Source organism: Schistocerca gregaria, chromosome 2 (assembly GCF_023897955.1).
Source record: "Schistocerca gregaria isolate iqSchGreg1 chromosome 2, iqSchGreg1.2, whole genome shotgun sequence".
NCBI lineage: Eukaryota > Metazoa > Arthropoda > Insecta > Orthoptera > Acrididae > Schistocerca > Schistocerca gregaria.
Window position 1 is genome coordinate 710,238,810 of NC_064921.1, and position 27,951 is coordinate 710,266,760.

General features: G+C 44.2%; 1 protein-coding gene across 1 annotated transcript in view; it reads right to left on the bottom strand.

The window, feature by feature from the left end:
• Positions 1-25,761, bottom strand: part of LOC126334827 (uncharacterized) — a 50,295-nt gene extending 24,534 nt beyond the window's left edge. Inside the window, exons 1-2 of the mRNA XM_049997487.1 lie at positions 25,712-25,761; positions 4,341-4,614 (exon numbers count right to left, since the gene is read on the bottom strand). Coding sequence (XP_049853444.1) covers positions 4,341-4,610 — 270 coding nt within the window. The 5' untranslated portion in view covers positions 4,611-4,614; positions 25,712-25,761. The remainder of the gene's footprint in view (positions 1-4,340; positions 4,615-25,711) is intronic.
• Between the last annotated feature and the right edge of the window lie 2,190 nt (positions 25,762-27,951).

The window sequence follows — 27,951 nt, forward strand, 5'->3', positions numbered from 1 at the left end:
TGTGTGTGTGTGTATGTGTGTGTGTGTGTGTGTGTGTGTGTTGTCCCTAGCGTAAGATAGATTAAGTAGTGCGTAAGCTTAGGGTCCCATAAGACCTTACCACAAATTTCGAATTTTTCTTCTTAACACTAACGACGAAATCTGCTGTTTAGGTGATGCCATTGTCAACCTTAGTAACCTCAAATATCTGTACATGGAGTACTGGTCAAAAATCCCTCAGGCACGTGTGTGTGTGTGTGTGTGTGTGTGTGTCTGTGTGTGTGTGTGTGTGTGTGTGTGTGTGTGTGTGTTGTCCATAGCGTATGATTGTTTAAGTTAGATAGATTAAGTAGTGCGTAAGCTTAGGGTTCCATAAGACCTTACCACAAATTTCGAATTTTTCTTCTTAACACTAACGAAGAAATCTGCTGTTTAGGTGATGCCATTGTCAACCTTAGTAACCTCAAATAGCTGTACATCGGAGTACTGGTCAAAAATTTTGGAATCGACGTTGTTTATTGGATTAAGATAACACATAAAAAAAGGTTATATAAAGTTCCATTCACAATTGTATCTGCTTTAAAAAGTCATGGTCACATTGGGTCTAAGATGTGGCGCACTAGGTGTTCTCTTACACGCCTAGGTCTATGTATAAATGTAGTGGTTTTACCAAACGAATGGATCCTTACCAGCTTACGCCAAAATAGAATCTTATAGCTGGGAACAGAATGGATCGCGTGTCTGACCATGTAAAAAGATCAGCAACCAGTATTTACAACTGTACTCTAGATTTTGTCCCTATTCTTAACACTGATAAAGGAAACCCTCTGAGAAGATGGTGCTTTTGCGTCTTCTTAATAGCAAATACCCATGGATTGGAGCCCTGTTCGGAAAAATATCGGAATAGAGATCGTTTACTGCATTAAGGGATAAGCTGGGAAAAATGACTATGCATCTAAATGTGACGATAATCTTATAGCTGGGAGCAGAATCGATCGAGTGTTTGGCCCGTGTGCAAAGACCAACAACCAGTATTTATAACTGTACTGTTTGGTAGTCACTTCCAAGCCCGAGGAGCATTCAGTAAGTAGTGCAACATATTTTTTTTCTGAAATCAGTTTGGTTTTATTCTGGAATTCCAGTATACCATACTATTCCGCACTCTTTGGCTACAAAACGCCACTTTTATACATAGTCTCTGTTCAATGCGACGGCCTCACGCCATCTTACTGGGAGGACCTGTATTCGCACAAGGTACTACTCTACAGGTCGATATCGGAGCCAGCTTCTTGCTGCATCAGTAACGCCTCCATCATCCATGTACTGCGTCCCGCAATATGCATCCTTCGTTGGGCCAAACAGATGGAAGTAAGAAGGAGCTTGATTCGGGATGTACGGTGGTTGAGGAAGAAATGTGCGACGAAGCTTTGTGAGCTCCTCTCGGATGCTCTGATTTGGGTGAGGCCCTGTGAGCTCATGGAAAAGGAGAAGTATGTTCGCATTTTTGTGACAAGTTGCACAAGTCGTCTGCAAACTCCAACACTGCAGGAGCCACAGTTCATTACAGACGCCGCTTTGAAGGCTACGAATAGCGCCGCCACCTATCGGAACTTCATGAAACTATGGGGGCTGAACAGGGAATATTTCACGATATCCCTACATCAAATTTTGAATTTTTTCAACGAAAATTAGCTGAAAACGTGTTGCATTTGTTACTGAACGTCCCTCGTCGTATTGCTCAAAGAATAACTTGCGGAACTGCTACTACGTGGTGTTTAACAGTGTTCTGCAGTGTATCTCCTGAAATACTAAGCTCTTATTATTCCAAAAATATTGTAGTTGAGAACAAAGTGGATCTTGTGTTCGACCCTGTGGTAAGACCAACAAAGGCCGTACTGCCTTAAGGGATACACAGCAAAAAATTGTGCAAGTAAATGTGACGAAAATCGTATAGCTGGGAGCTGGTAGCTGCGTCGAAAATCCGCGACGTTTCGATGTGTGTCATTCTCATCATCTTCTGACACTCATCGAAACGTCGCTCTCAGTCCAGAACCGCGTGACTGCTACGGTCGCAGGTTCGAATCCTGCCTCGGGCATGGATGTGTGATGTTCTTAGGTTAGTTAGGTTAAAGTAGTTGTAAGTGCTAGGGGAATGATGACCTGAGATGTTAAGTCCCATAATGATCAGAGCCATTTAGAGTAAAATAGCAATAGCATGCAAGCATACATCGGTATACTGGCAGAAACAATGAATGAATCGAGACGTCGCACACCTAGCAAGATAACGACTTAACTACGTAGGATCCCGCGGCCGGTGTCATGATGACGCACCGCATCATTGTATAAAATACTTTAATTGTAAACATAAAAACTGCGTTCCGACCGTACTACAATGGCCAATTTGAGAGCAAAACTGGTTTTGCTGGAGGAAAGGCGGCTGTATTTATTGTAGACGATATGTGGTTAACACATCTTATTTTCATAAACTTTGTTGGCCCGAATATACGAGGGCTGGAACTTAAAGAGTGCAAACTATTTATTCACAACAGATACAGAAGAGTTACACGTCTGCACCTGTTATTGTCCTTCAGAGTAGTCACCAGCGTTGTGTAGAACCCGTTGCCAGTGATGTGGAAGGCGTAGTATACCGTTAGCAGACCATGTTCTGTTGATGGTGCGAATGGAGCGGTCTACTGCCTGTCGAACCTCTGGAACAGCTCTGAAGCGAATGCCACGAAGTGGTGCCTTCATCTTCGCAATCAAATCAAAGTCACAAGGACTTAAGTTCGGCGAGTATGGTGGATGATACAGTACTTCTCAGTTCCTTCGACCGAACAGAGCAGCGACAGCTTGCGCATTGTCGTGCAAAATGATGGGTGGTTTGTGCAGGAAGTGTCGCAGCTTCTTTCGCAAAGCTGGTCGCAGGTGATGCTACAAAAACGAACAGTAATACGACTTACGTCCTTGTGACTTTGATTTGATTGCGAAGATGAAGGAACCATTTCGTGGCATTCGCTTCAGAACTGTTCCAGAGATTCGACAGGCAGTAAACCGCTCCATTCGTACCATCAACAGAACAGGCTCTGCTAAAGGTATAATGCGCCTTCCACGTCACTGGCAACGGGTTCTACACAACGCTGGTGACAACTCTGAAGCACAGTAACGGGTGCAAACATGTAACTCTTTTGTATCGGTTGTGAATAAATAGTTGCCACTATTTAAGTTCCAACCCTCGTATAACAAGCTAGTAATGACGGACGGGGGAGAGTAGGAAAGAAGCTACGGACGCGACAGCCTACACAAACTGCCGTTGCATTTCCGCGCACACCAGGATGAAAACGTGTCCACCAGAAGTGAAGCTCTCATTTACAGACTGTCGTCAGTAACTGACAATCGGGCTTGCCCACGAATAGCTTCCTTCGTATCCTCCCCCGTCCGTCATGGATAGTTTATTACATTCTAGTGACAAAATTTCAAGAATACGATGTATTGACACTGATCGTCTGCAATAAATAGAGCCAACTTTCCTCCAACAAAACCTCACTTGTCCTGAGGAAAGCCATAGTAATACGGTCGAAAAATTGGTTTGAAGTATAAAATTAAAGCATTTTACACAATGAGGCACTACAACACACAGAAGAATTTTAATCATCACGATAACGTTCGTTTGCAGAGTATAAAGCAGCTCTTAAAGGTAATGCGTTTGTAAAAATGGTTAACTTAAAGTTCCACACGCAGGCTCTTTACGACGTGAGTGAGCAGAGCAGTCAGCTGTGTAGACTCATATTGATGGCTACATAGTTTTGAGCACAGCACAGATTATACGAAAGTTAATTATGCGCTCTGCACAGAAACAGATTGTCGAATGACTGTCCGCGCGGGTCTTAAGCACTGTAACAGCCCAGACCGACTGCCGGATGAGAGTTGCCGAGTCGTCTGCGCACATTAAGTAACGGAGATTGATACTTGAGAACCTTTGACATTGCAGCGCGTCAGCAATCGTGAATAATTTAATGATTATAAAGAATTCGCCTCGATTGCAAATAGAAATCGGATGTTGACCTAGGTTTCGGGGTGGATAACCACGCCTTCTTCGGAACACACTAAAACTACAAACTGCCTAAAGAGTCATGGTCCCGCATTAACACAGAACGCCCAAAAGAGCAAAAGACTCGCATAAAATGTAAAATAAACGGTACGTGTGTACCATCTCAATAGCTGTAATTAGCCCAAACGTCAGAAGCGACATTGCTCAGAAAAACACATTGCACTGAAGAGCGAATATGTACAAACAAGACGAACGCCATCCCTTCTTACGTGGTTTGCTCGCAGACCACCACCAGCTTGACGGTGCTTCTCACCTGCCCCACCTGCACCCACGCCGACTCGCTAAGTGTGGCCTTCACGATCAACGGCAGCTGCTGAGTCGCCTCTTCCTCGCCCTTCCTGAAGGCGACCCTCACCCTCGACATCTGGCTGCCGTAGCCGGCTCCAGCCTTGTTCGCCGGCTCCACCACGATGGACTCCACAATGATGGTGTCACACGAGAAATACCTCTTTAGGGCCGCCTCCATCATGGAGTGGTCGATATAGTCAGTCACTTCCGGACCATTGCTTCCTGGCGCATCCATCGTTCTGCAAACGGGTCGAGAAGTCACAATGCAGCAATATGGTTCTTCTTGTGCCAGAATCGCTATAAAAGTGCAAAGAAACACGGAAAGGAAAGAACTTTTACCGCTACACTTTCTAAAGGTATTCAGCACACAACTCACTTTACCTTTCCAGTCTTGTGAACTACTTTTAAGCACAGTAGGCATTAAGAGATTAAATGCAAACAGGCGTTGATGTACTTCATTAGGGACATGTTGAAAATGTGTGCTCCAATGTAGTCGAGGAGCCCTAAGGGCGTGACATAGGCCGAGGGTACTTTTGATAGAGAGAATGACAGTGTTGTAACCTTTGAATCATGTATTCTTGGATTTTATTTTCTCTTTGGAAGTGGTGCAGTCCAGTCAACAGGAGGAAAGGTGCAACCCTACAGCAGCCAACCAGCCACAGCAATGGCAACCTGACAATTTAACGCTTGTCTGGAGTCCCCATCCCCCAGCCATGACTAGCACACAGTCCTTGGCACACATGGAGAGTTTCCAGCTCAGGCGCCAGTAGAGTAATCCCTGCAATGTCAGGGGGCTATCGCCGTGCAGTGGGGAAGGCGCAAAGATACAAACTCACAATAGGTGGAACGTACTTCTGTAAACTTTGGAAGAGGAGTGGTAGGTTACCCAACAATGTGAACCATGTAGTGAAGGATGAAAAGTTGCATGAAGTGCCAGAAGAGAAAAAAAGTGTGAAAAATCATTAACTATATCCAACCAGTCGAAAGGTAGATGGGAAAAAAAAATAGTAGGATGGACTTCCAGCACGAAAAGGGAAGTGGCGGTGCAAGGGTCGGGGACCTGTTGTGGCCAAGGTGTTCATGTGTTTGGGGTTCATGTAAAAACTAGTTTGTGATGATTTTTTGGAGTTGTGGTTTCTTTTTGTACCATTGTGTGTAATGGACAGTAGGAGTGTAGCAATGGCACTGTCTGGGACGCAAGGTTTGCTGGAGCCGGAGGCAGTACAGGCATTTTTAGAAAAGTTACCGCAGCTGTCAATGGATAATACGCGGTTGCATGAGCAGGATGTGGCCCGCCACAAATTCCTCTTTTGCGCTAACCTCTTTATCTCAGTGAAGTACGCACCCTCAGTTATCTGTTAAGTGTATTCAAATCCCTGTCTTCCCCTTACAGTTTTTATCCTCTACAGTTCCCCACAGTACATGCACTTTATTCCCTGACGCCTTAAAACGTGTCCTATCATTCTCTCCGTTCTTCTCGTCAGCATTTTCCGTATGTTCCTTCCTTTGCCGATTCTGGTAAACACCTGCTCTTCCTTATCTTATCAGTAGACCTGCTTTTCAACATTTTTCTGTAGCACAACATCTGAAAGTATTTGACTGTCTTCTGTTCCCGTTTTCCCACTGTCCAAATTTCTCTACCATACAATGCTGTGCTCTAAACGTATATTCTCAGAAATTTCTTTCTCAAATTAAGGTCAATGTTTGATACCAGAAGACTTTTCTGGGCCAGGTGTGCTTTCTTTGACTGTACTAGTGTGCTTTTTATGTCTCTCTTGCTCCGTCCGTCTTGGGTAATTTTGCTTTCAATGTAGTACAATTACTTAACTTTGTCTATATCGTGACACCACTTTGAAAAGTTTGTTGCCATTTTCGTTTCTGCTACATCTCATTACTTTTGTCTTTTTCCGGTATACTCTATATCCGTATTCTGTATTCATTAGACTGTTCATACCGTCCAGTAGATCCTGTAATTCTTCTTCACATTCATTTAGGACAGCAACGTCATCAGTGGATCTTATCATTGATGTCCTTTCGCCTGAATTTTAATCCCAGTCTTGAACCTTTCTTTTATTTCAGATGTTGCTTTTTTTGCTGTACAGATTCAATAGTAGGGACGAAAGAGTGTATCCCTCTCTTAAACCATTTTTAATTCGAGTACTTCGATCTTTGTCTTAGAGTCTTGTTGTTCCCTCTTGGGTCGTGTCAATATTGTACACTACCCGACTTTCCCAATGCTTACTCCTACTTTTCTCAGACCTTCGAACATCTTGCACGATTTCACACTGTCTAATGATTTTCTAGGTCGACGAATGCTATGAGCGTGTCTTCGTTTTTCTTCAACCTTGCATCCACTACCAAGCGGAAAGTGAGAAGTGCGTCTCTGCTGCCTTTACCTTACCTAAAGACAAACTGATCGTCATCTAACGGATCCTCGATTCCCCTTTTTCATTCTTCTGTTTATTATTCTAAGCAGCAACTTGCATGCATGAACTGTTAAAGTGACTGTGGTATAGTTTTCTGCCCTTGCTATCGTCCAGATTGTGTGGATGATATTTTTCAGAAAGTTGATGGTACGCACCAGTCTCATAGGCTCTACCCACCAACTTGTACAGTCGTTTGGTTGTCACTTCCCCCAGCGATCTTAGACACTCTGAAGGAATGCTATCTATCCCTTCTGCCTTTTTTGATCCCTAGTCTTCCAGAGCTCTTTTAAATTCTGCCTCTAATAATATATCCGCTGTGTTATTCCTATCGACTCCAATTTCTTCTGACACGTTACCAGAAAAGTCCACTCCCTCATACAGGCCTTCGGGATTTAGAAGGCAATGAAAACCACTGCATTAAAGACACATAATGTGTACCCACAGGACACGTGGCCTGCAATTGAAAAATCTTATTATTATCTCTCCATTGGCAAAAGATTTCGGAATAGTCCCCATTCGGATCTCCGGGACAGGACTGTCAAGGGGGAGGTGACTACGAGAAAGAGATGGAATATCCAACGAAAGAATATCATTCTACGAGTCGGAGCGTGGAATGTTAGAAGTTTGAACGTGGTAGGAAAGCTAGGAAATCTGAAAACGATAATGTCTAGATATCACGGGGGTCAGTGAATTTAAATGGAAAGAAGAGAAGGATTTCTGGTCAGATGATTATAGAATAATGTCTACAGCAGCAAAAAATGGTATAACGGGAATAGGATTCGTTGTGAATAGGAAAGTATGGCAGAGAGTGAGTTGCTGTGAACATTTCAGTGACAGGGTTGTTCTCATCAGAATCGACAGCAAATCGACACCGACACCGATAGTACACGTTTTCATGCTAACGTCGCAAGATGAAGGAATAAAGAAAGTAAGAAAGTATATGAGGACATTGAACGGACAGTTCAGTAAGAAAAGGGAGATCTAATGGTCGTGGGGTACTGGAATGCAGTTGTAGGGGAACGGTTGGAAGAAATGGTTAGGGGAGAATACGGGCTTTGTCGTAGGTATGAGACAGGAGAAAGACTAATTGACTTTTGCAATAAATTTCAGCTAGTAATAACGAATACTCTGTCCAAGAATCACAAGAGGAGCAGGTACTTGGAAAAGGCCGGGAGATATGGGAATATTTCAGTTGGGTTACATCACGGCCAGGCAGAGATTCCGGAAACAGACACTGGAGTGGACAGGACGTTCAGATCACAATTTAGTTGCGTTGAGGAGTAGGCTGAAGTTTAATTGACTAGTCAGGACGAATTAATACGCAAAGAAGTGGAATACGGAAGTACTAAGGAATGAAGAGATACTGTTGGAGTTATCTAAGATTATAGATACTGCGATACGGAATAGACCATATCTAAAGAGGAATGGATATCTCTAAAAAAAGGTTATCACAGAAGTTGTTAAGAAAAACATAGGTACAAAGGCTGATCAACGAAAGAAGGAAGTACAAATCCATTCAGGGAAATACAGGAATACAGAAGCACAAGTCGTTTAACAATGACATAAATGGGAAGTGCAGGGAAGCCGAAATGGCTGCATGAAAATGTGAAGACTGACTCAGCATACAGAAAAGTCAAAAGAGTCTTCGCTGAAATTCAAAGCAAATATGGTAACTTTCAGAATGCAATGGGAATTCCGCTGTTAGATGCAGATGAGAGAGAGGATAGGTTGAAAGAGTACCTTGAAGGCCTTAATGAGGGGAAAGGTTTATCTGATGTGATAAAAGGAGAAACATCTCACGCATCCAAGCTGCTGACATACAGAAGAATGGAAAAGAGAATTGAGGATCTATTAGATGACGGTCACTTTGGCTTTAGTAAAGGTAAAGGCATGAGAGGGACAGTTCTCACGTTGCTTCTGACTTAAGAAAAATCAAGACACCTGCATAGGATTTTTGACCTTGAAAAAGCGTTCGACAATGACAATTGGTACAAGATATTCGAAATTCTGAAGGAAGTAGGGGTAAGCTATTGGGAGAGACGGGTAGTACACAACATGTACAAGAGCGAAGAGAGAAAAACAAGAGTGGAAGATCAAGAACCAAGTGCTTGATTAAAGATGGTGCAAGACAGGGATGTAGTCCTTCGCCACTATTGTTCGGTCTATCCATCGAAGAACCAATGACTGAAATAAAAGAAAAGGTTCAAGGCTGGAAATAAAACTCAATGTGAAAGGATGTTAATAATATTATTTGCTGATGACATTTCTATCCTGGGTGAAAGTGAAGAAGGACCACACGATCTGCTGAGTGGAATGAACAGTCTAATGAGCGCAGAATATGGACTGAGAGTAAATGGAAGAACGACGAAAGTAATGAGAAGTAGCGGAAATACTGCGAGAAACGTAACATTAGGATTGATGGCCATAAAGTAGATGAAGTAGAGAAATTCTGCTACCTAGGTATCAAAACAAGCCATGACGGTTACAACGAGGAGGACTTCAAAAGCCGAGTAGTATTGGCAGAAATGGCATTCCTGGCCAAGAGAAGTCTACTAGTATCGAACACACGTCTTAATTTGCGGAAGAAATTTCTGAGATTGTATGAAAGTGAAACACTGACTGTGCGAAAACCAGAACACAAGAGAATCGAAGCATACCACAGGTAAATGTTGAAAATTTGGTGGGCTGATAAGGTTAGGAATGAGGAGGTTCTGCGTAGAGTCGGAGAGGAAAGGAATATGTGGAAAACACTGACAAGGAGAAGGGTCAGGAAGCTTTAGACAGTAAAAACTCTAGAGGAAGACAGAGATTGGAATGCATCCAACTAATAATTAAGGACATATGTCGCGAGCGAGGTGGCTCAGTGGTTAGTACTTGCATTCGGGAGGACGACGGTTGAAACCCTGATTTGGGTATTCCGTGAGTTCGCTGAATCACTCCAGGCAAATGCCGAGATGGTTCCTCCGAAAGGGCACGGCCGATTCCCTTCCTCGTCCTTCTCTAATCCGATGGGACCGAAGACCTCACTGTCTGGTCCCCTCCCTGAAACCAACCAACTCAAATCATTGTTTTCCACTCGTGGTAGATGGGCGGTAGTCGACAAATATCACGTGAGTCTGTTTTTGAAATTAAGAACCGACGCATTTGATTCTATACTTCATTTATGATGGAAACGTAAATCTTCATGTTCTAACTGTTGATATTTATGTTCCAGATTTACTCAGTGTTGCAAATTTGATTGTACAGTACAACACGGTAAGCCACTTCAGTGTCTGGCTGGGAGCTACGTTTCGCGTGATCCAGGAACAATGACGCTAATGTGATAGTTTTCTTTTCCCATCGGGATGCTTGATACGGGTAAGATCCCCCGCCCTTCACCATTAGGGTGTTCGATTTCGATGAGAGCTCTTTCCTCTCACCATTTGGGTGTTCGATTTCGGTGAGTTACCATGGGCAGGTACACCTATCACTATCAGTTCGCAGGACATTTTACCTTCTTACAATGGGTATGGTTCGCATTCCGCCGGTAGCCGCGTAGAGGGTAGCGCGAGAGTTATAGCGGCTGGATGCAAACGCACTTGGAAATCAGCCACCATGATGGTGACGTTCGAGGGCGGCCACCAAAATCAAGAATTTCGATGGTCTAGAGATTCATCACAATCAACCTAGTCGGTTACAGCGCCACTTGTAACGAATGGGTAACAATGGTTTGAGTAACCTGCACATGTTTTTTGAATACGCAGCAAAACTAGGGGTGGTTCCAGTTTGAAAATACTAAGTTGACCCTGCCCACGCAAGTGGGGTGATTAGGGGGTGGACAAATGTAGCATTCACAGATGTCCTCTTTACTAAGACTAATTTTTCACCTGGAATTTTTTTTCGTACGATGCGTTGTTATCGAGGCAAATGTGTCATGTTAAAATAAACATCCAGTATATACATACGAGGTGCTACAATAAAGTAATGAGACTCATTTTCTTTGCAAGATGTGACAATCCTACAGGCTTGCGCAGGCAGAATATCTTTGACCTTGGACTATAAGCTGCTCCTAGTCCAAGCTGCACATCGATGCAACTGCTCAGTCGTTGAGTTGTGCTGTAATAAGTTAACACGTGTTTGTGTCTCTCGTCACGGAAATGGAACCGAATAATATTGCGCAACGGTGTGCAGTTTCTTTTTGCGTTAAAGTGGGTGAAAACGCGACGACAACTTACGGTAAGCATCAGAAGGCTTTTGGAGAGAAGGTTATGTCAAGAGCTCAAGTTGGCATAAAATGTTTAGTGAAGGCAGAACGAATGTTGAAGATGAAGACCGCAGTGGACGACCATCAGCCTCACGGACAGATGTCAACTTGGTCAGGGTGCGTGAACTCGTACTATCTGAAAAGAAATTTTAGAAAGACTTCGTAAAAAGAGTTCATCGTGTCCGTGCCAACATTGCTGATAATTGGATTCTGCATCACGATAATACGCCATCCCATACTGCTCTGTCAGTACAGCAATTCTTAACCTCAAAACAAATTTCAGTACTACCATAGCCACCAGATATCGCTCCGTACGACGTTTTTCTATTTGCAAGAGTGAAAACGGTGGTCAAGGGACACCATTTTTAAACAACACGAGATGTCCAAAAAGCTGTGACGAGGGTCTTGGAGGATATTACAGAAGATGAGTTCCAGAAATGTTACCATCAGCGGCACAAGCGCTGCAAAAAGTGTGTGCAATCAGAATGGAACTATTTTGAAGGAGACAACATTCACCTTGATTAAAACGGTTAGCAACATTTTTTCTAACATCAGTCTCATTACTTTATTGTCGCACCTCGTTTATCCGCAAATACACTCCTGGAAATGGAAAAAAGAACACATTGACATCGGTGTGTCAGACCCACCATACTTGCTCCGGACACTGCGAGAGGGCTGTACAAGCAATGATCACACGCACGGCACAGCGGACACACCAGGAACCGCGGTGTTGGCCGTCGAATGGCGCTAGCTGCGCAGCATTTGTGCACCGCCGCCGTCATTGTCAGCCAGTTTTCCGTGGCATACGAAGCTCCATCGCAGTCATTAACACTGGTAGCATGCCGCGACAGCGTGGACGTGAACCGTATGTGCAGTTGACGGACTTTGAGCGAGGGCGTATAGTGGGCATGCGGGAGGCCGGGTGGACGTACCGCCGAACTGCTCAACACGTCGGGCGTGAGGTCTCCACAGCACATCGATGTTGTCGCAAGTGGTCAGCGGAAGGTGCACGTGCCCGTCGACCTGGGACCGGACCGCGGCGACGCACGGATGCACGCCAAGATCGTAGGATCCTACGCAGTGCCGTAGGGGACCGCACCGCCACTTCCCAGCAAATTAGGGACACTGTTACTCCTGGATATCGGCGAGGACCATTCGCAACCGTCTCCATGAAGCTGGGCTACGGTCCCGGACACCGTTAGGCCGTCTTCCGCTCACGCCCCAACATGGTGCAGCCCGCCTCCAGTGGTGTCGCGACAGGCGTGAATGGAGGGACGAATGGAGACGTGTCGTCTTCAGCGATGAGAGTCGCTTCTGCCTTGGTGCCAATGATGGTCGTATGCGTGTTTGGCGCTGTGCAGGTGAGCGCCACAATCAGGACTGCATACGACCGAGGCACACAGGGCCAACACCCGGCATCATGGTGTGGGGAGCGATCTCCTACACTGGCCGTACACCTCTGGTGATCGTCGAGGGGACACTGAATAGTGCACAGTACATCCAAACCGTCATCGAACCCATCGTTCTACCATTCCTAGACCGGCAAGGGAATTTGCTGTTCCAACAGGACAATGCACGTCAGCACGTATCCCGTGCCACCCAACGTGCTCTAGAAGGTGTAAGTCAACTACCCTGGCCAGCAAGATCTCCGGATCTGTCCCCCATTGAGCATGTTTTGGACTGGATGAAGCGTCGTCTCACGCGGTCTGCTCGTCCAGCACGAACGCTGGTCCAACTGAGGCGCCAGGTGGAAATGGCATGGCAAGCCGTTCCACAGGACTACTTCCAGCATCTCTACGATCGTCTCCATGGGAGAGTAGCAGCCTGCATTGCTGCGAAAGGTGGATATACACTGTACTAGTGCCGACATTGTGCATGTTCTGTTGCCTGTGTCTATGTGCCTGTGGTTTTGTCAGTCTGATCATGTGATGTATCTGACCCCAGGAATGTGTCAATAAAGTTTCCCCTTCCTGGGACAATGAATTCACGGTGTTCTTATTTCAATTTCCAGGAGTGTACATATGTTGCTGACAGACTGCGCGTGAAAATGCTGCTTCCATGGGGTCATATTTCGGGTTCTACTTATCGCAAAGATACGGATTGAAGTACAATGTTGCAGTGCCTGTGCTATTACGATGCAAAGTTGTGAAATGTATTTGCAATTGTGAATATGGGCAACCATCAGCTATGTAGTGGAATAACGACAGTGAAAATTTGTGCTGGACTGGGACTCGAACGCCGATTTCCCGCTTATCGCGAGTGGTTAGCTTACCATTAGGCTATTCAAGCACGACTGACGGCCACACCCAATGTTTACAGCCTGTACTCGCACATCCGTCATGTATGTTCCTGTACAGGCGAGACATTTCACTTGAAAGTCGCTTGCCCGTTATTGGCAGATAAATACAATATTGCAGTGCCTGCGTTGTTCTGAATTACGATATAATTTCCCTTTGGACACGCATGCATATCCATTATACAGCTGATGGTTGTCCAAATACGTTTAACATCATTCATAACAGCTGCAGTCGCCACAGTGCCTGTTCCGTTGACATGCATGCACGTCCAAAGGAACGTCGCATTGTAATGCAGAGTAACACAGGTACTGCTATATCGTATTTACCTACTGACACCGGGCAAACTACTTTCAAGTAAAATGTCTCGCCTGTACAGAAATACACAATCGATGTACTAGCCACGTGGAATGGCCTCGCGGGTTGATGCGTCCTGTCACGGGCTGGGCGGCCACTCCTGCCGGAGGTTCGAGTTCTCCCTCGGACTTGGGTGTGTGTGTGTTGTTCTTAGCATAAGTTAGTTTAACTTAGTTTAAGTAGTGTGTAAGTCTAGGGATCAATGGCCTATGCAGTTTGGTCCCTTAGGAATTCACATACATTTTAACATTTTTGACGTACGAATATAGGTTTAGACATATGTTTGATGACATACGGAAGCTTGGGTCTGGCCGTGAGTTGTGGTCGGATAGCCTAGTAGTAAGGTCACCACTCGCAAGAAGCGAGAGATTCGCATTCGAGTGCCGGGTCGGCACCAGTTTTCATTGTCGTCATTCCATTATAAAGCTGATGGTTGTCCATATTTGCAACTGCGAATTCTTTTAACGTATTTGCATACTGTTGTAACCACAACCAACAGCGGGAACGCCTTGGGCTGCGGATCAGAGCCACAAGGCGGGGAAGCAGCCGGCGGTGGAGCACGCACCACTGGGTAAACACAGGATGAGTGGGACGACAGACCAATGACAACTGACAACAACCGACCATAACTGACTATGAGCAATACAACAAGGAAGAGATAAACAATGGAGGCTTGTGGAAACCACAACACCAAACACCAGACATAAATTCACTCAGAACCAGAGCCAGGCAAATGTCAACAACGAGCAACGACCAGAACGCAGTACTGCCGAGATAGAAACGAAATCCAGAGCGGGTACCAGACTGGCTGGCCTAGGTTTTTCTTTCCTTTGTTGCGATTTCATTCCCCTGTCCCATATGGGCAGGGGAGGGCTGTCAGCGGCACAATCCGCCGCTCTTCAGCCGAGTGACACTACAACTAAAACAAAAATAAAATTATACATACATAATGATAAAAAAAGGGGAACATAAAACAGAGTAAGGGGAGAAAATGGAGGTAAAATATACACTGACATGGAGATGTTCATGGGGAACAGTTAAAAAGAAGTCACCAGAAAGTTAAAAAACACAGTTGGCGATTCTTAAAACACAGAGAAGGCACTGAATACGCAGGCACAGGTTAAAAGTCGGCCACAGTAGTAAAAACACTCCAGAACAACACTCTTAAAACCCACTTAGAGCACACACAATGAAAAATAAAACTGCCAGGTGAGACCTGCCGAGGGAAAAGGTCAGAGAGTATGGAAAAGGAGGGGAGAGCATGGGGCAGCTGGGGAAGCGGCGGGATGAAGAGAGGAGGGGCATCAGTGGGTTCACGAAGAGGCAGGAGACACGTGGGGCGGGAGAAGAAGAGGGAAGGCAGGGCAGGAGGGAGTGCAGAGACACTGGAAGGAGACACAAGAGATGGAGGGCGAGTAGGAGGGGAAGCAGCTCAGGAGGAGGGAGGGGGAGGATAGGGAGCCCAGAGGAGGAGGCAGGAAAAATGGGGTTAGAGTTAGTAGGAAGGGTAGATGTCAGGGCGAAGCTCATCATCCGGAAGGGGTAGACGATGGAAGTTGTTGGGAAAGGGTGCTGGACTAGGGCAGAGCGGGTCCCTATATACGAAACCGGAGGGAGCGGCTATTGGCCGCTGTCTGCACGTGGCTTAGAGGTGGCGCCCTCCCTGCACGGAATAGCTGCCGCAGAGACGGAGCCCTATATGGTCTGCCCACGTCCATTTGTTCTGCTGCGCGTTCGACTTCCACGGCGGAAGATACTAGACATACCTGTCGGAAGAAGTGGAGTAATGAAGCTACCCTGTGGTATAAGATCCAAACCGCTGTCGCTCTTCAACTGGCGCTTCACGGCTCTACTGATATGCCGAAAGTGGTACTTCAGTGATCACAAATGGGCTAAAAAAGGCCTTAAGGTCTTAACATGCCTGATAAAGAACTTGAAATGACTTCCAAACATTATGTAAAACCTTAAAGACTGCAAAATGTTTCTAACTGCATTTTTACTGTTTTAAAATAAGAATCATAAACTGGGCCTATTCGATGGATTGCGATCGATGAGCAAAATATCCAGAGGCAATTTTGCGATAGCCTTAGATTATGTACATTTATTTGTTGTTTGTATATGTCAAAGTATATAAATGTGTCGAAGTACTGGTATATAAAAAAACTGTCAAAAATTTAATGGCATATAGAATTCATTCTATGTAAGCAGCACCCGCTGGCTGTAGAAGGGAAAAGAAGGGAACCAGCGGAAAGTACTCCAGTTGGAGTACAAGAGAGGCGAATATATCCCTCTTCAGAACACTCTGAGAGAAAAGTATGGTACCATCTGCCATCCGGCGTGGGCGTGCGGTTCTATGCGCTTCCGTCTGGAACCGCGTGACCGCTACGGTCGCAGGTATGAATCCTGCCTCGGGCATGGATGTGTGTGATGTCCATAGGTTAGTTAGCTTTAAGTAGTTCTAAGTTCTTGGGAACTGATGACCTCAGCAGTTAAGTGCCATAGTGCTCAAGCCATCTGAATCATTTGGTACCAGCTGCTTCAACCCTCATTCTACCTTCCTCACCATGAGTACAAACATATTCGCGATTTTTTGTGCTCAAAAGGAGGCAGTGAAGGTGTAACTGAGAGGCAACAGTACCACTGGGAGAGAAAGAGAGTGGAGACAGTGGTGGTGCGAGAGAGAAAGTGACATTGAAATAGAAAGAGATCGGGATGAAGTCAACAGCAGTGGGACACAAAAAGAGAAGAGATGGTGATGGTCAGTAAGAGACAGTGACAGTAAAAGAGAAGAGAGGTGGCTGGAGACAGAAATGGTGGGAGCAAAAGAGAGAGGGGACAGTGTAAATGAGAAAGGCATACGACTGGAATCCATACATAGGCTTGAGGTGTCTGGGCCCTCCCAGACCAGCGAACTTCAACAATAGGCACAGGGGAGGGCATATTTTGGATCGAAATTTTAAACGTGTGGGTATAGAGGAAAACCATTCCATAATTTTTGAGCTGCAAAGGTATGATGGAGATAGTTGGAAAGAAAGACAGAAGAAGACAGTATATGCGACAGAAGACACAGTGGCAGCGGGGTAACTATAAATCAGTGGGAGAAATGAGACAATGGGAGAGAGATATGGGGGTATCTGCACAGTGGCAGTGAGAGGAGGATGCTGAGTCCGAAGGCTTACTACAAAGAAATACCGGGTAAGATGGTGTAGAATGGTCTGTGTTAAAGGAGGGCGAATGTGTTCATGTGCCAAATTTTTTTCTGAGGTAGGTTGAATAAGGATTGAGGCAGCTGGTTCCCCACTTTTCTGTCAGCGGCTTTTCTGCTCCAACAGGAACATTTTCCCTCTGGTTACAATACGTTCCATATTATTCATTTAAAATTACACAAGATAGAAAATCGTGAATTTTGTACAAATAAATATGAAACCGTGGAACGACGCTAACGAGCATGATGGAAACCAAAAGGTAGTTTATTGCTGTAACAAGATTAAATGAAGCCTTGCTTATCAGATGGTCATGCACGCGAGCCGGAACTGCGAGAAAATATACTACTAGGGACAGATTAACTCAACTCAGTCTCATAAACACTCAGAGAAATTACGTCGTAGATTGTAAAATTGTTTTACCAGTGATTATCAACAGATAACTGTTGCTGGCACACATCCTGGTTACGTAGCCTACGATGTAATTTGTTTGGTATCAGACTGAGAGTAAAGATAATCGGCCACAATCTGCAGGCATTTTTGGATTCTGTGAAAGAGCGGTATACGACGGATGCTGATATTCCTATGCGACACATTTGTGTATTCTCTGACATTTCTCGACTGCTGGAAAATGTCTCCCTAATCCAGGGAAGGACTGTCATCATTCTCAGCACAGCCTTGTAAACATACAATAAATACTGATGTAAGGCATCTCCTATTCGTGCATTAGAGTGACCAGTAAAGGGAAAATGTTAAACAGCATCGAGATGTGCTTATCTTCATTTTCTTTAATATATACAGCTACAAGCTCCATTCCCAAAGCGAAGGGAAGCATTTGTGAAGATGCAAGAAATAAGAGAATGGAAAGTGTAATTGTGACTTGCCTATCATCATTTTTCTGCATAGCCCTAATTTCCTCTCGTTGTTGTTATGGTCCTCAGCTTGAAGCCTGATTTGATGCAACGCTCCATGTTACTCTATCCTGTGAAAGCCTCTTCATCTCCGAATAACTACTGCAACCTACATCCTTTTTAACCTGCTTACTGCATTCATATCTTGGTTTCCTTCTACTGTTTTAGCCCCCACACTTCCCTTCAGTACTAAACTGGTGAAACCTTGATGTCTCGAAACGTTTCCTACCAACCAATCCCTTCTTTAATGAAGTTGTGCCACAAATTTTTCTCCTCAATTCTATTCAGTATCTCCTCATCAGTACATGATCTACTCACCTAATCTTCAGCATTTTTCCGTAGCACCATATTTCAAAAACGTCTACTCTCTTCTTGTATATTCGATTTAACAAATTTCTCTTCTGCATAAAAGCTATTTTTGCCACTGCCAGTCTGCATTTTATCCTTTGTACATCGGCCATTATCAGTTATTTTACTGCATAAATAGCAAAACTCATCTACTACTTTTAGTTTGTCGTTTCCTAATTTAATACCCTCGACATCGCCTGATGTAATTCGACTACATGCCAGTATCCTTGTCTTGCTTTTGTTGAATTCGTCTTGTATCCTCCTTTCAAGACACTGTCTATTCCGTTCAACTGCTCTTCCAAACCCTTTACAGTTTTATCTGCAAACCTTTAAGCTTTTGTTTCCTCTCCCTGAACTTTAATTTCTTCACCACATTTTTCTTTGGTTTCCTTTACCGGTTGCTCAGTGTACAGATTGGATGACATAGGGGATAGGCCTTAAACCTGTCGCTCTCCCTTTTCAACCACTGGTTCCCTGTCATGCCCTCTACGCTTATAACTGCCGTCTCCTTTCTGGACAAGTTGTAAATAGTCCCTCGCTCCTGTATTTTACACCTGCTGCCTTCTGAATTTCAGGCAATGCATTGCAGTCAACAGTGTCAAACGCTTTCTTTAAGTCTACAAATGCTGAAGGTGTTGCACAAAAGTGTGGAAACACCAAAAACACATTACCATGACCAATAAGGTGTTGGAAGTCTGTTGGCATCCAAAACAGCTTCCAGCCGTCTCGAATAGATAAACACAGGTCCTGTATAGTAGTCAACGAAATCTTCGCGCATTCTTCCTGCAAAATATTGGAAGGTTTAGGTAAAGATGCTGCAGATGGATAGCGATCACGCATCCTTCTCTCCAAAGTAGGCCACAAAGGCTTAATAATAAAGAGGTCTGCTGACTTCAGTGATAAAGGGAGATACGAGACAATTCATCCTCGTACTCACAAAACCAGTCCTGGTCTATCCTAGCTGTGAGAACAGGGGCCCTGTCATCTTGGCACATAGCATCATCAGTGGGCAACATACGCTGTTCCGTCGAATGGACCTGATCACTCAAAATGATTACATAATCGTTGGCAGTAATAGAAAAAGTGGGAGCTAACGAACACCACGACATAACCTCACAGATCATAACCGAATTCCATTTATGTTTCACTCTCGGGACGTAAAATCTGCCAGAAATTGGAAGCTGTGAGCTACAAGACTCATCCGACAAAATGATGTTCTTCCGTTGCTCCGTATTCCAGGTTTTATGGTTTAGTCACACGTTTTCCTGTTACAGGCATTTGCATCACTGATGAGTAGTTTAGGAATTCCAACACGCTCTGCAATTCCCTGCTGCTGGGTTTCCCTTGGTATTGTTTTGGTGCTGAAACGTGTTCCGAAAGCGACATTCAGTTCTGCAGTGACTTTTGTAGCTGTCGTCCTCTTATTTTTCGTCACAGTCCTCTTCAATGATTGGTCTAAATCTTCGACAAGGTGCCTCTTCAAACGTTAAACGTTTCAGCTCCCTTGCTAACAGAAGCACACACCATACGAGCAGCAAAAATTTGCCCACGTTAGAAGTCATTTAGCTCCAGCATAACGCACTCACATCTACACCTAACAGTATCCTGACCATGGCTGACACATGCAATGTTTTGAAGAGATTTCACTGGTGCCGTACATAGTCGTTTACAACAGCGCAACGTGCAGGCTGGTCTAGTATCTGCATATCTGTTCAAGCATGCATTTCTCGCCGTGTTTCCAAAATTTTTTGACCAACCCCAGTATAAACCTAGGTTTGCCTTTCCTTAACCTATCCTCGAAGATAAGTCGTAGGGTCAGTACTGACTAGCGTTTTCCAACGTACACTATATGATCAAAAGTACCAGGACACCTGGCTGAAAATGACTTACAAGTTCGTGGCATCCCCCGTAGATAATGCTGAAATTCAGTATGATGTTGGCCCATTCGCAGGCATACGTTCACAGTCACGTGCTGGAAGGTTACTTGGGGAATGGCAACCCATTCTTCATCGAGTGCTCCAGGAGAGGTATCGATGTCGGTCGGTGAGGCCTGGCACGAAATCGGCGTTCCAAAACACCCCAAAGGTGTTCTACACGACTCAGGTCAGGACTCTGTGCAGGCCAGTCCATTAAAGGGATGTTATTGTCGTGTAATCACTCCACCACAGGTCGTACATTATGAACATGTGCTCGATCGTGTTGAAAGATACAACCGCAATCCCCGAATTGCCCTTCCACAATGGGAAGCAAGAAGATGCTTAAAACATCTGTGCTGTGATAGTGGCACGCAAAACAACAAAATGCAAGTCCCCACCATGAAAGACACGACCACCTCCTCCGAATTTTACTGTTGGCAGATGACGTTCACCAGGTATTCGACATACCCACACCCTGCCATCGGATCACCACATGTGTGTACTGTGATTCGTCACTCCACACAACGTTTTTACACTGTTCAACCGCTCCTTACACAAAGCGAGGCGTCGTTTGGCATTTACCGGCGTGATGTGTGGCTTACGAGCAGCTCCTTGACCATGAAATCCAATTTTTCTCACCTCCCGCCTACCTGTCATAGTGCTTGCAGTGGATCCTGAGGTAGTGTGGAATTCCTGCGTGATGGTCTGGATAGATGTGCGCCTATTACACATTACGACTCTCTTCAACTGTCGGCGGTCTCTGTCAGTCAACAGATGTCCCTTCACGTTTCCTCTTCACTATCACATCGGATACAGTGAACCTAGAGATGTTTAGGAGTGTCGAAATCTTGCCTACACGCGTTGACACAAGTGACACTCAATCACCTGACTACGTTCGAAGTCCGCGAGTTCCACGGAGCGCGCCATTCTGTTCTTCCACAATCTGTAATGACCGCTGAGCTCGCTGATATGGAGTACCTGGCAGTACGTGGCAGCACAACACAACTGTATGGGGGTGTACGGATGCTTTTGGTCACATAGTGTATCTCTGGAACCCAAACTGACTTCCCTAAGGTCGGCTTCTACCAGTTTCTCCATTCTTCTGTTAATAATTCGTGTTATTACTCGTATTTCGCAACCATGACATACTGAAGTGGTAGTTCGGTAAAATTCACCTCTGTCAGCGCTGCTTTCTTTGGAATTGGTGTTATTTCGAGGGGGTGTGGAAAAATAATGCCTCCAAAACTTTTATTATGTTATCAATTCCAACCGAGGTCTTACATGTCGTGCAAACTACTCGACGACTTTCCCGCTTCTCTGACGCAAGTTGAAACCCCTGCCGCTAGAGGGCTCCGAACTGTAGCGTTAACATGGCGGTGTGTAAAGTAACTACTATGTCGCTGTGTGAGAGCCTAAAAGTACGGATTCGAAGAGCTCATCCACACCCTCTCCCTCAACATGACAATGCCAGACCGCGCACGATCGCTGAGACATCTGCGTCAATCCGACGCCTCGGTTTCAGTGTCATCGATCATCCTCCACGCAGTTACGTTTTGGCCTCATCCAATTTTCAGAACATCTTGGAGGGATTCACTTTGATAGTGATGAAGTGGTGCAAGCAGAGGCGAGATTGTGGTTCCGTCATCGAAGTCAAACATTCTACCGTGACGGTATCAATAACAAACTGGACTCCCGTTGGAAGAAAGTCCATCACCAGGGTGACTTTGTTGAGAAATAAATATACAGACTGGAAGAATACAGATTTAGAATGTTAATAAACTTTGTTTCATTTAAAAATCTTTAGGAGATTTTACATAAACAATTCGGAGGCATTTCCTTCCAGCAAGCTCTCGGACTTTCATCTTTAAATCTGAGGAAATTTGGCCTTTCACAATACGTTTTGTGTACCGGGCGGAATGGTTTTGTCATAGCTGTCTCTCCCAAGAATATCAGCAATTCTGAACCATTCTCAACTACTCCAAGGGCCTTTTTTCGTCTTAAGTCTTTCAGTACCATGTCCGTTTCTTCTCGTAGCATCACATCTTCCATCTCATCTCCATCCTCTTCTCTTTCTATTTTCCCTTGTATTTTCCTTTTCAGCTTTCTCTTCTTTGCTTAGTAATGGTTTTCCATCTGAGCTCTTGAGAACTATATATCTGCTTCTCTTTTCTCCGCCGAGCGGGATTAGCCGAGCGGTCTTTTGCGCTGCAGTCATGGACTGTGCGGCTAGTCCCGGCGGAGGTTCGAGTCCTCCCTTGGGCGTAGATGTGTGTGTTTGTCCTTAGGATAATTTAGGTTAAGTAGTGTGTAAGCTTAGGGACTGATGACCTTAGCAGTTAAGTCCCATAAGATTTCACACACATTTGAACATTTTTCTCTTTTGTCCAAAGGCCCCTTTAATTTTCCTATAGGCGGTAAATGGCTTTTCCTTAGTTATACAAGCTTACACATCCTTATATTTGTACTCTTTCCAGTTCCTGTAAGTCTAATGTTTTAGACGTTTATATTCCCTTTCGTCTGCTTCGTTTGCTGCTTTTTCATATTTTGTGTAATGTGATATCCAATGATTTCTACTATTCATTGTATTTTTAGCTATGTGATCCTCTGCTGCCTTCACTATTTCATTTCTCAAAGCAATCAGTTCGTGTTCCAGTGTATTCCTTTCCCCTGTTTCAGTCAATGGTTACCTAATGCCCCTGCTCAAACTCTCATTAATCTCTGATTCTTTCAGCTTCTCCATGTCCCATATCCTTAATTTCTTACCTTTTTGCAATTTCTTCATCTTTAATCTACAGTTTATTGCCAGTAAACTGTGGTCAGAGTCCACATCTGTCCCTGGAAACATCCTACAGTTTAAAACTTGGTTCCGAAGTCATTAAATAATCGATTTGCAACATTCCACTGTCCCCACGTTCCTTCCACGTATACAACCTTCTTTTATGATTCTTAAACCAAGTGTTAGCGATGATTAAACCATGCCCTGTGAGAATTCTACCAGGTAGTTTCATCTTTCATTCCTGTCCCCCAGGCCATACTGACGTTGTATTTTTTCCTTCTGTTCCTTTTCCTATTGCCGATTTCCAGCCGCCCATTACAATTAAATTTTACTCTCCCTTAACTGCTTGAGTAATATCTTTTATTTCATTAAACACTTTATGCATTGTCTTCAAAATTTGTGGAACTAGTTGACAAATACGCATGTACAACTGTGGTGGGCGTCGGCTTCGTGTCTATCTTGGCTACGACAATGCGTTCACAATGTTGTTTGTAGTAGCTTGCCCGCATTCCTATTTTCTTATTCATTATTAGACCTACTCCTGCGTGTCCCTCTCTAGTTTTGTATAAATATCCCTGTACTCACCTGTCCCTCTTGCCACCAAATTTCACTAATACTCACTATATCCCTTTTCAGAAATTTCTTACCTACCAGTGTGATAAAGGGATCTAACGTTCCATGCTCCAACCCTTAGAACGTCAGTTTTGTTTCTCTTGATGACGACACTCTCCTGAGTAGTCCTCGCCCGGAGATCGGAATGGGAGGAACTATTTTATCTCCGTAATATTTTACCCAAGGGGATACCATCTTCATTGAACCATACAGCATGCCCTTGCGATAAATAACCACACAGTATGCACTTGGGATAAATAACGGCTGTGTTTTACCCTTACTTTCAACCGTTCACAGTAACACGACACAAGGCCATGTTGGTTGATGTTACAAGTCAAGACCAGTCAAGCATCAAGATTATGACCCTGCATCTTCTCAAAATGCTGTTTCCCATCATCATCAACAACACTTCTGTCCAGCCTCTCGAAAGATGCCTCTCCATTTTGGTTGCTGTTATGGTACGACTGTATGTGAGGCACGAAAGCCTCCCCATCAAGGCAAAGTTACATATCAAGTAACACAGAAATCAGCTGTTGGTAACTTCAAAGTGATGCAGGAAACTAGGATCTCAGCTATATGCCGAAAGTAACCCGACGAAAACACATTCTGATTTTCAGATGTAACATCTCGTTCATTACGGAAGAACCTAGCCGTTGTATGGTTGGCACTGATTTCTCCACAATGAGAGAGACTTAGAGAGAGGAGGGATGTGTTTGTGGTATGACTGAAAGTGTTAGGTATTACGTCAACTGTTCCAAGAAATTAACCCTGAACTTTTCAAATTCAGATAAAGTGGTTTTTAAATTCACCGTAAAAGACATCTTTAGGCATAAAACGCATAATTAGATACATTCCACGGCATTAATCGTGATTACTGACCAGTAACACCGCAGTTTTGGAATTACTGACAGCTCCCTTACCTCAGTTCACTCCTAGCGTAAACATCTCACCTTCATGAGGGATATTTCCTCTTAAAGACAAATTCATGAAAAAGATTTTAGATCTTCACAAAAAATGGCTCTGAGCACTATGGAGCTTAACATCTGAGGCCATCAGTCCCCTAGAATTTAGAACTACTTAAACCTAACTAACCTAAGGACATCACACACATCCATGCCCGAGGCAGGATTCGAACCTGCGATCGTAGCAGCAGCGCGGTTCCAGACTGAAGCGCCTAGAACCCCTCGGCCACTCCGGCCGGCTTAGATCTTCACAGAAAACTGCGTCAATCGGTAACAGATAGATTTACAAGCGTTGCATTTATTCAGTACACAGCACTGCAGCCTTTTCTCACAACTACGCGTTGCGAGCGAACTAGTCTCACCTACAGGCATTATACTGTCCTTTATATCTTGTCAATTCTGTTCAAAACACCTTCTATCAAATGACGATGTTTTACACAGAACTTTTTAATTACAGGTAGAACTGCTAAGGCTCAAACCTCTTCACAAGATGCAGAGACAGATGATCCTCTCTGGTGACGAATTATGAGTAAAAGATTAAAAATTTCTGTTCCAATTTTGCATTGCCTTTTTTGTGCCAGCAGTATTTGAGGTGGTGTCTTTTTTTTATTTTTTTTTTCAACGAATACTGTTCCTCCGCTCAAAAATCTCCTAGATACTTACAATGGTACATCAGATTTATGGTAGGCTATTGATTCACAATAAACATGATAGTTGGTGATACTTTCTAGTACAAGACCGACGCAAAAAGTACACTCCTCATGGTACCAAAATCTGACCACGGTATCCAGACGTATGTCTAGGAGGGTGCTTTGGGAAGCTGACACCACTTGTCACATGGACCGTGTGAGTGTCTCAAAACAGCGAAGCAGTTACATATCAAGTAACACAGAAATCAGCTGTTGGTAACTTCAAAGTGATGCAGGAAACTAGGATCTCAGCTATATGTCGAAAGTAACCCGACGAAAACACATTCTGATTTTCAGATGTAACATCTCGTTCATTACGGAAGAAGCTAGACGTTGTATGGTTGTCACTGATTTCTCCACAATGAGAGAGACTTAGAGAGAGGAGGGATGTGTTTGTGGTATGACTGAAAGTGTTAGGTATTACGTCAACTGTTCCAAGAAATTAACCCTGAACTTTCCAAATTCAAATACAGTAGTTTTTAAATTCACCGTAAAAACATCTTTAGGCATAAAACGCATAATTAGATACATTCCACGGCATTAATCGTGATTACTGACCAGTAACACCGCAGTTTTAGAATTACTGACAGCTCCCTTACCTCAGTTCACTCCTAGCGTAAACACCTCTAACCGGCAGCAGGCAATTGCGCAGACTGGCGTGCAGATCGTTCATAATCGGCTGCTGCCTGCCGATGTATATATCGGAGGAAAGAGCTTTGTCAGAGATTGCAGAGATATCCGTGTCGGAGAACGGTACACAGGACATTGCACAATGCAAAGTAAAGACACAGTTCCCTTACAAGTTTACAGAGTCCCAGGCTCTTTTGATACTTGAGATGTCACAAGTCTGTGGTAACTGTGAACATTCTACGTCTACATCTACACTCCGCAAGACATCTACCGGTGTGTGCCAGAGGGTATGTCAGGTGCAACTATCATTACCCTCTCTTCCTGTTGCATTCGTGAAAAATATGTGGGACTCGCGTTTGTTAGTAAGGTTCCGATTGAACTCTAGTTTCTCTGTTTTATTCGTCGAGGTCATTTCGCGAAACGTATGTGATAAGATGAATTTAATATGTTGTCCGATTGGTCTTGGAAAGTACGATCTCCGAATTTCGATAGTGTACATCTCTTCATGATGCACAACGCTCCTCTATCGTCTGCCACTGGGGTTTGTTGAGCATCCTAGCAAGGGTCTATATAAATTTGCAGGGTGGTCCATTGATCGTGACCGGGCCAGATATCTCACGAAATAAGCGTCAAACGAAAAAACTACAAAGAACGAAACTTGTATAGCTTGAAGGGGGAAATCAGATGGCACTATGGTTGGCCCGCTAGATGGCGCTGCCATAGGTCAAACGGATATCAACTGCGTTTTTTAAAATAGGAACCCCTATTTTTTTTATTACAAATTCGTGAACTACGTAAAGAAATATGAATGTATTAGTTGGTCCACTTTTTTCGCTTTGTGACAGATGGCGCTGTAGTAGTCACAAACGTATAAGTACGTGGTATCCCGTAACATTCCGCCAGTACGGACGGTTTTTGCTTCGTGATACATTACCCGTGTTAAAATGGACCGTTTACTAATTGCGGAAAAGTCGATATCGTGTTGATGTTTGGCTATTGTGATCACAATGTCTGATGGGCGTGTGCTATGTATGCTGCTCGGTATCCTGGACGACATCATCCATAGGTCCGGACTGTTCACCGGATAGTTACGTTATTTAAGGAAACAGGAAATGTTCAGCCACATACGAAACGTCAACCACGACCTGCAACAAATGATGATGTCGAAGTAGGTGTTTTAGCTGCTGTCGCGGCTAATCCGCATATCAGGAGCAGACAAATTACGCGAGAATCGGGAATCTCAAAAACGTCGGTGTTGAGAATGCTACATCAACATCAATTGCACCCATACCATATTTCTTGCACCAGGAATTGCATGGCGACGACTTTGAACGTCGTGTACAGTTCTGCCACTGGACACAAGAGAAACTACGGTACGATGGCAGATTTTTTTGCACGCGTTCTATTTAGCGACGAAGCACCATTCACCAACAGCGGTAACGTAAACCGGCATAATATGCACTATTGGGCAACAGAAAATCCACGATGGCTGCGACAAGTGGAACATCAGCGACCTTGGAGGGTTAATGTACGGTGCGGCATTATGGGAGGAAGGATAATTGGCCCCCATTTTATCGATGGCAATCTAAATGGTGCAATGTTTGCCGATTTCCTACGTAATGTTCTATCGATGTTACTACAAGATGTTTCACTGCATGACAGAATGGCGATGTACTTCCAACATGATGGATGTCTGGCACATAGTTCGCGTGCGGTTGAAGCGGTATTGAATAGCATATTTCATGACAGGTGGATTCATCGTCGAAGCACCATACCACGGGCCGCACGTTCACCGAATCTGACGTCCCCGGATTTCCCCTTCTGTGGGGAAAGTTGAAGAATATTTGCTATCGTGATCCACCGACAACGCCTGACAACATGCGTCAGCGCAGCGTCAATGCATGCGCGAACATTACGGAAGGCGAACTACTTGCTGTTGAGAGAAATTTCGTTACACGTAATACCAAATGCATTGAGTTTGACGGACATCATTTTGAGCATTTATTATGTTAATGTGGTATTTACAGGTAAACACGCTGTAACAGCATGCGTTCTCAGAAACGATAAGTTCACAAAGTTACATGTATCACATTGGAACAACCGAAATAAAATGTTCAAACGTACCTACGTTCTGTATTTTAATTTAAAAAACTTACCTGTTACGAACTGTTCATCTAAAATTGTGAGCCATATGTCTGTGACTATTACA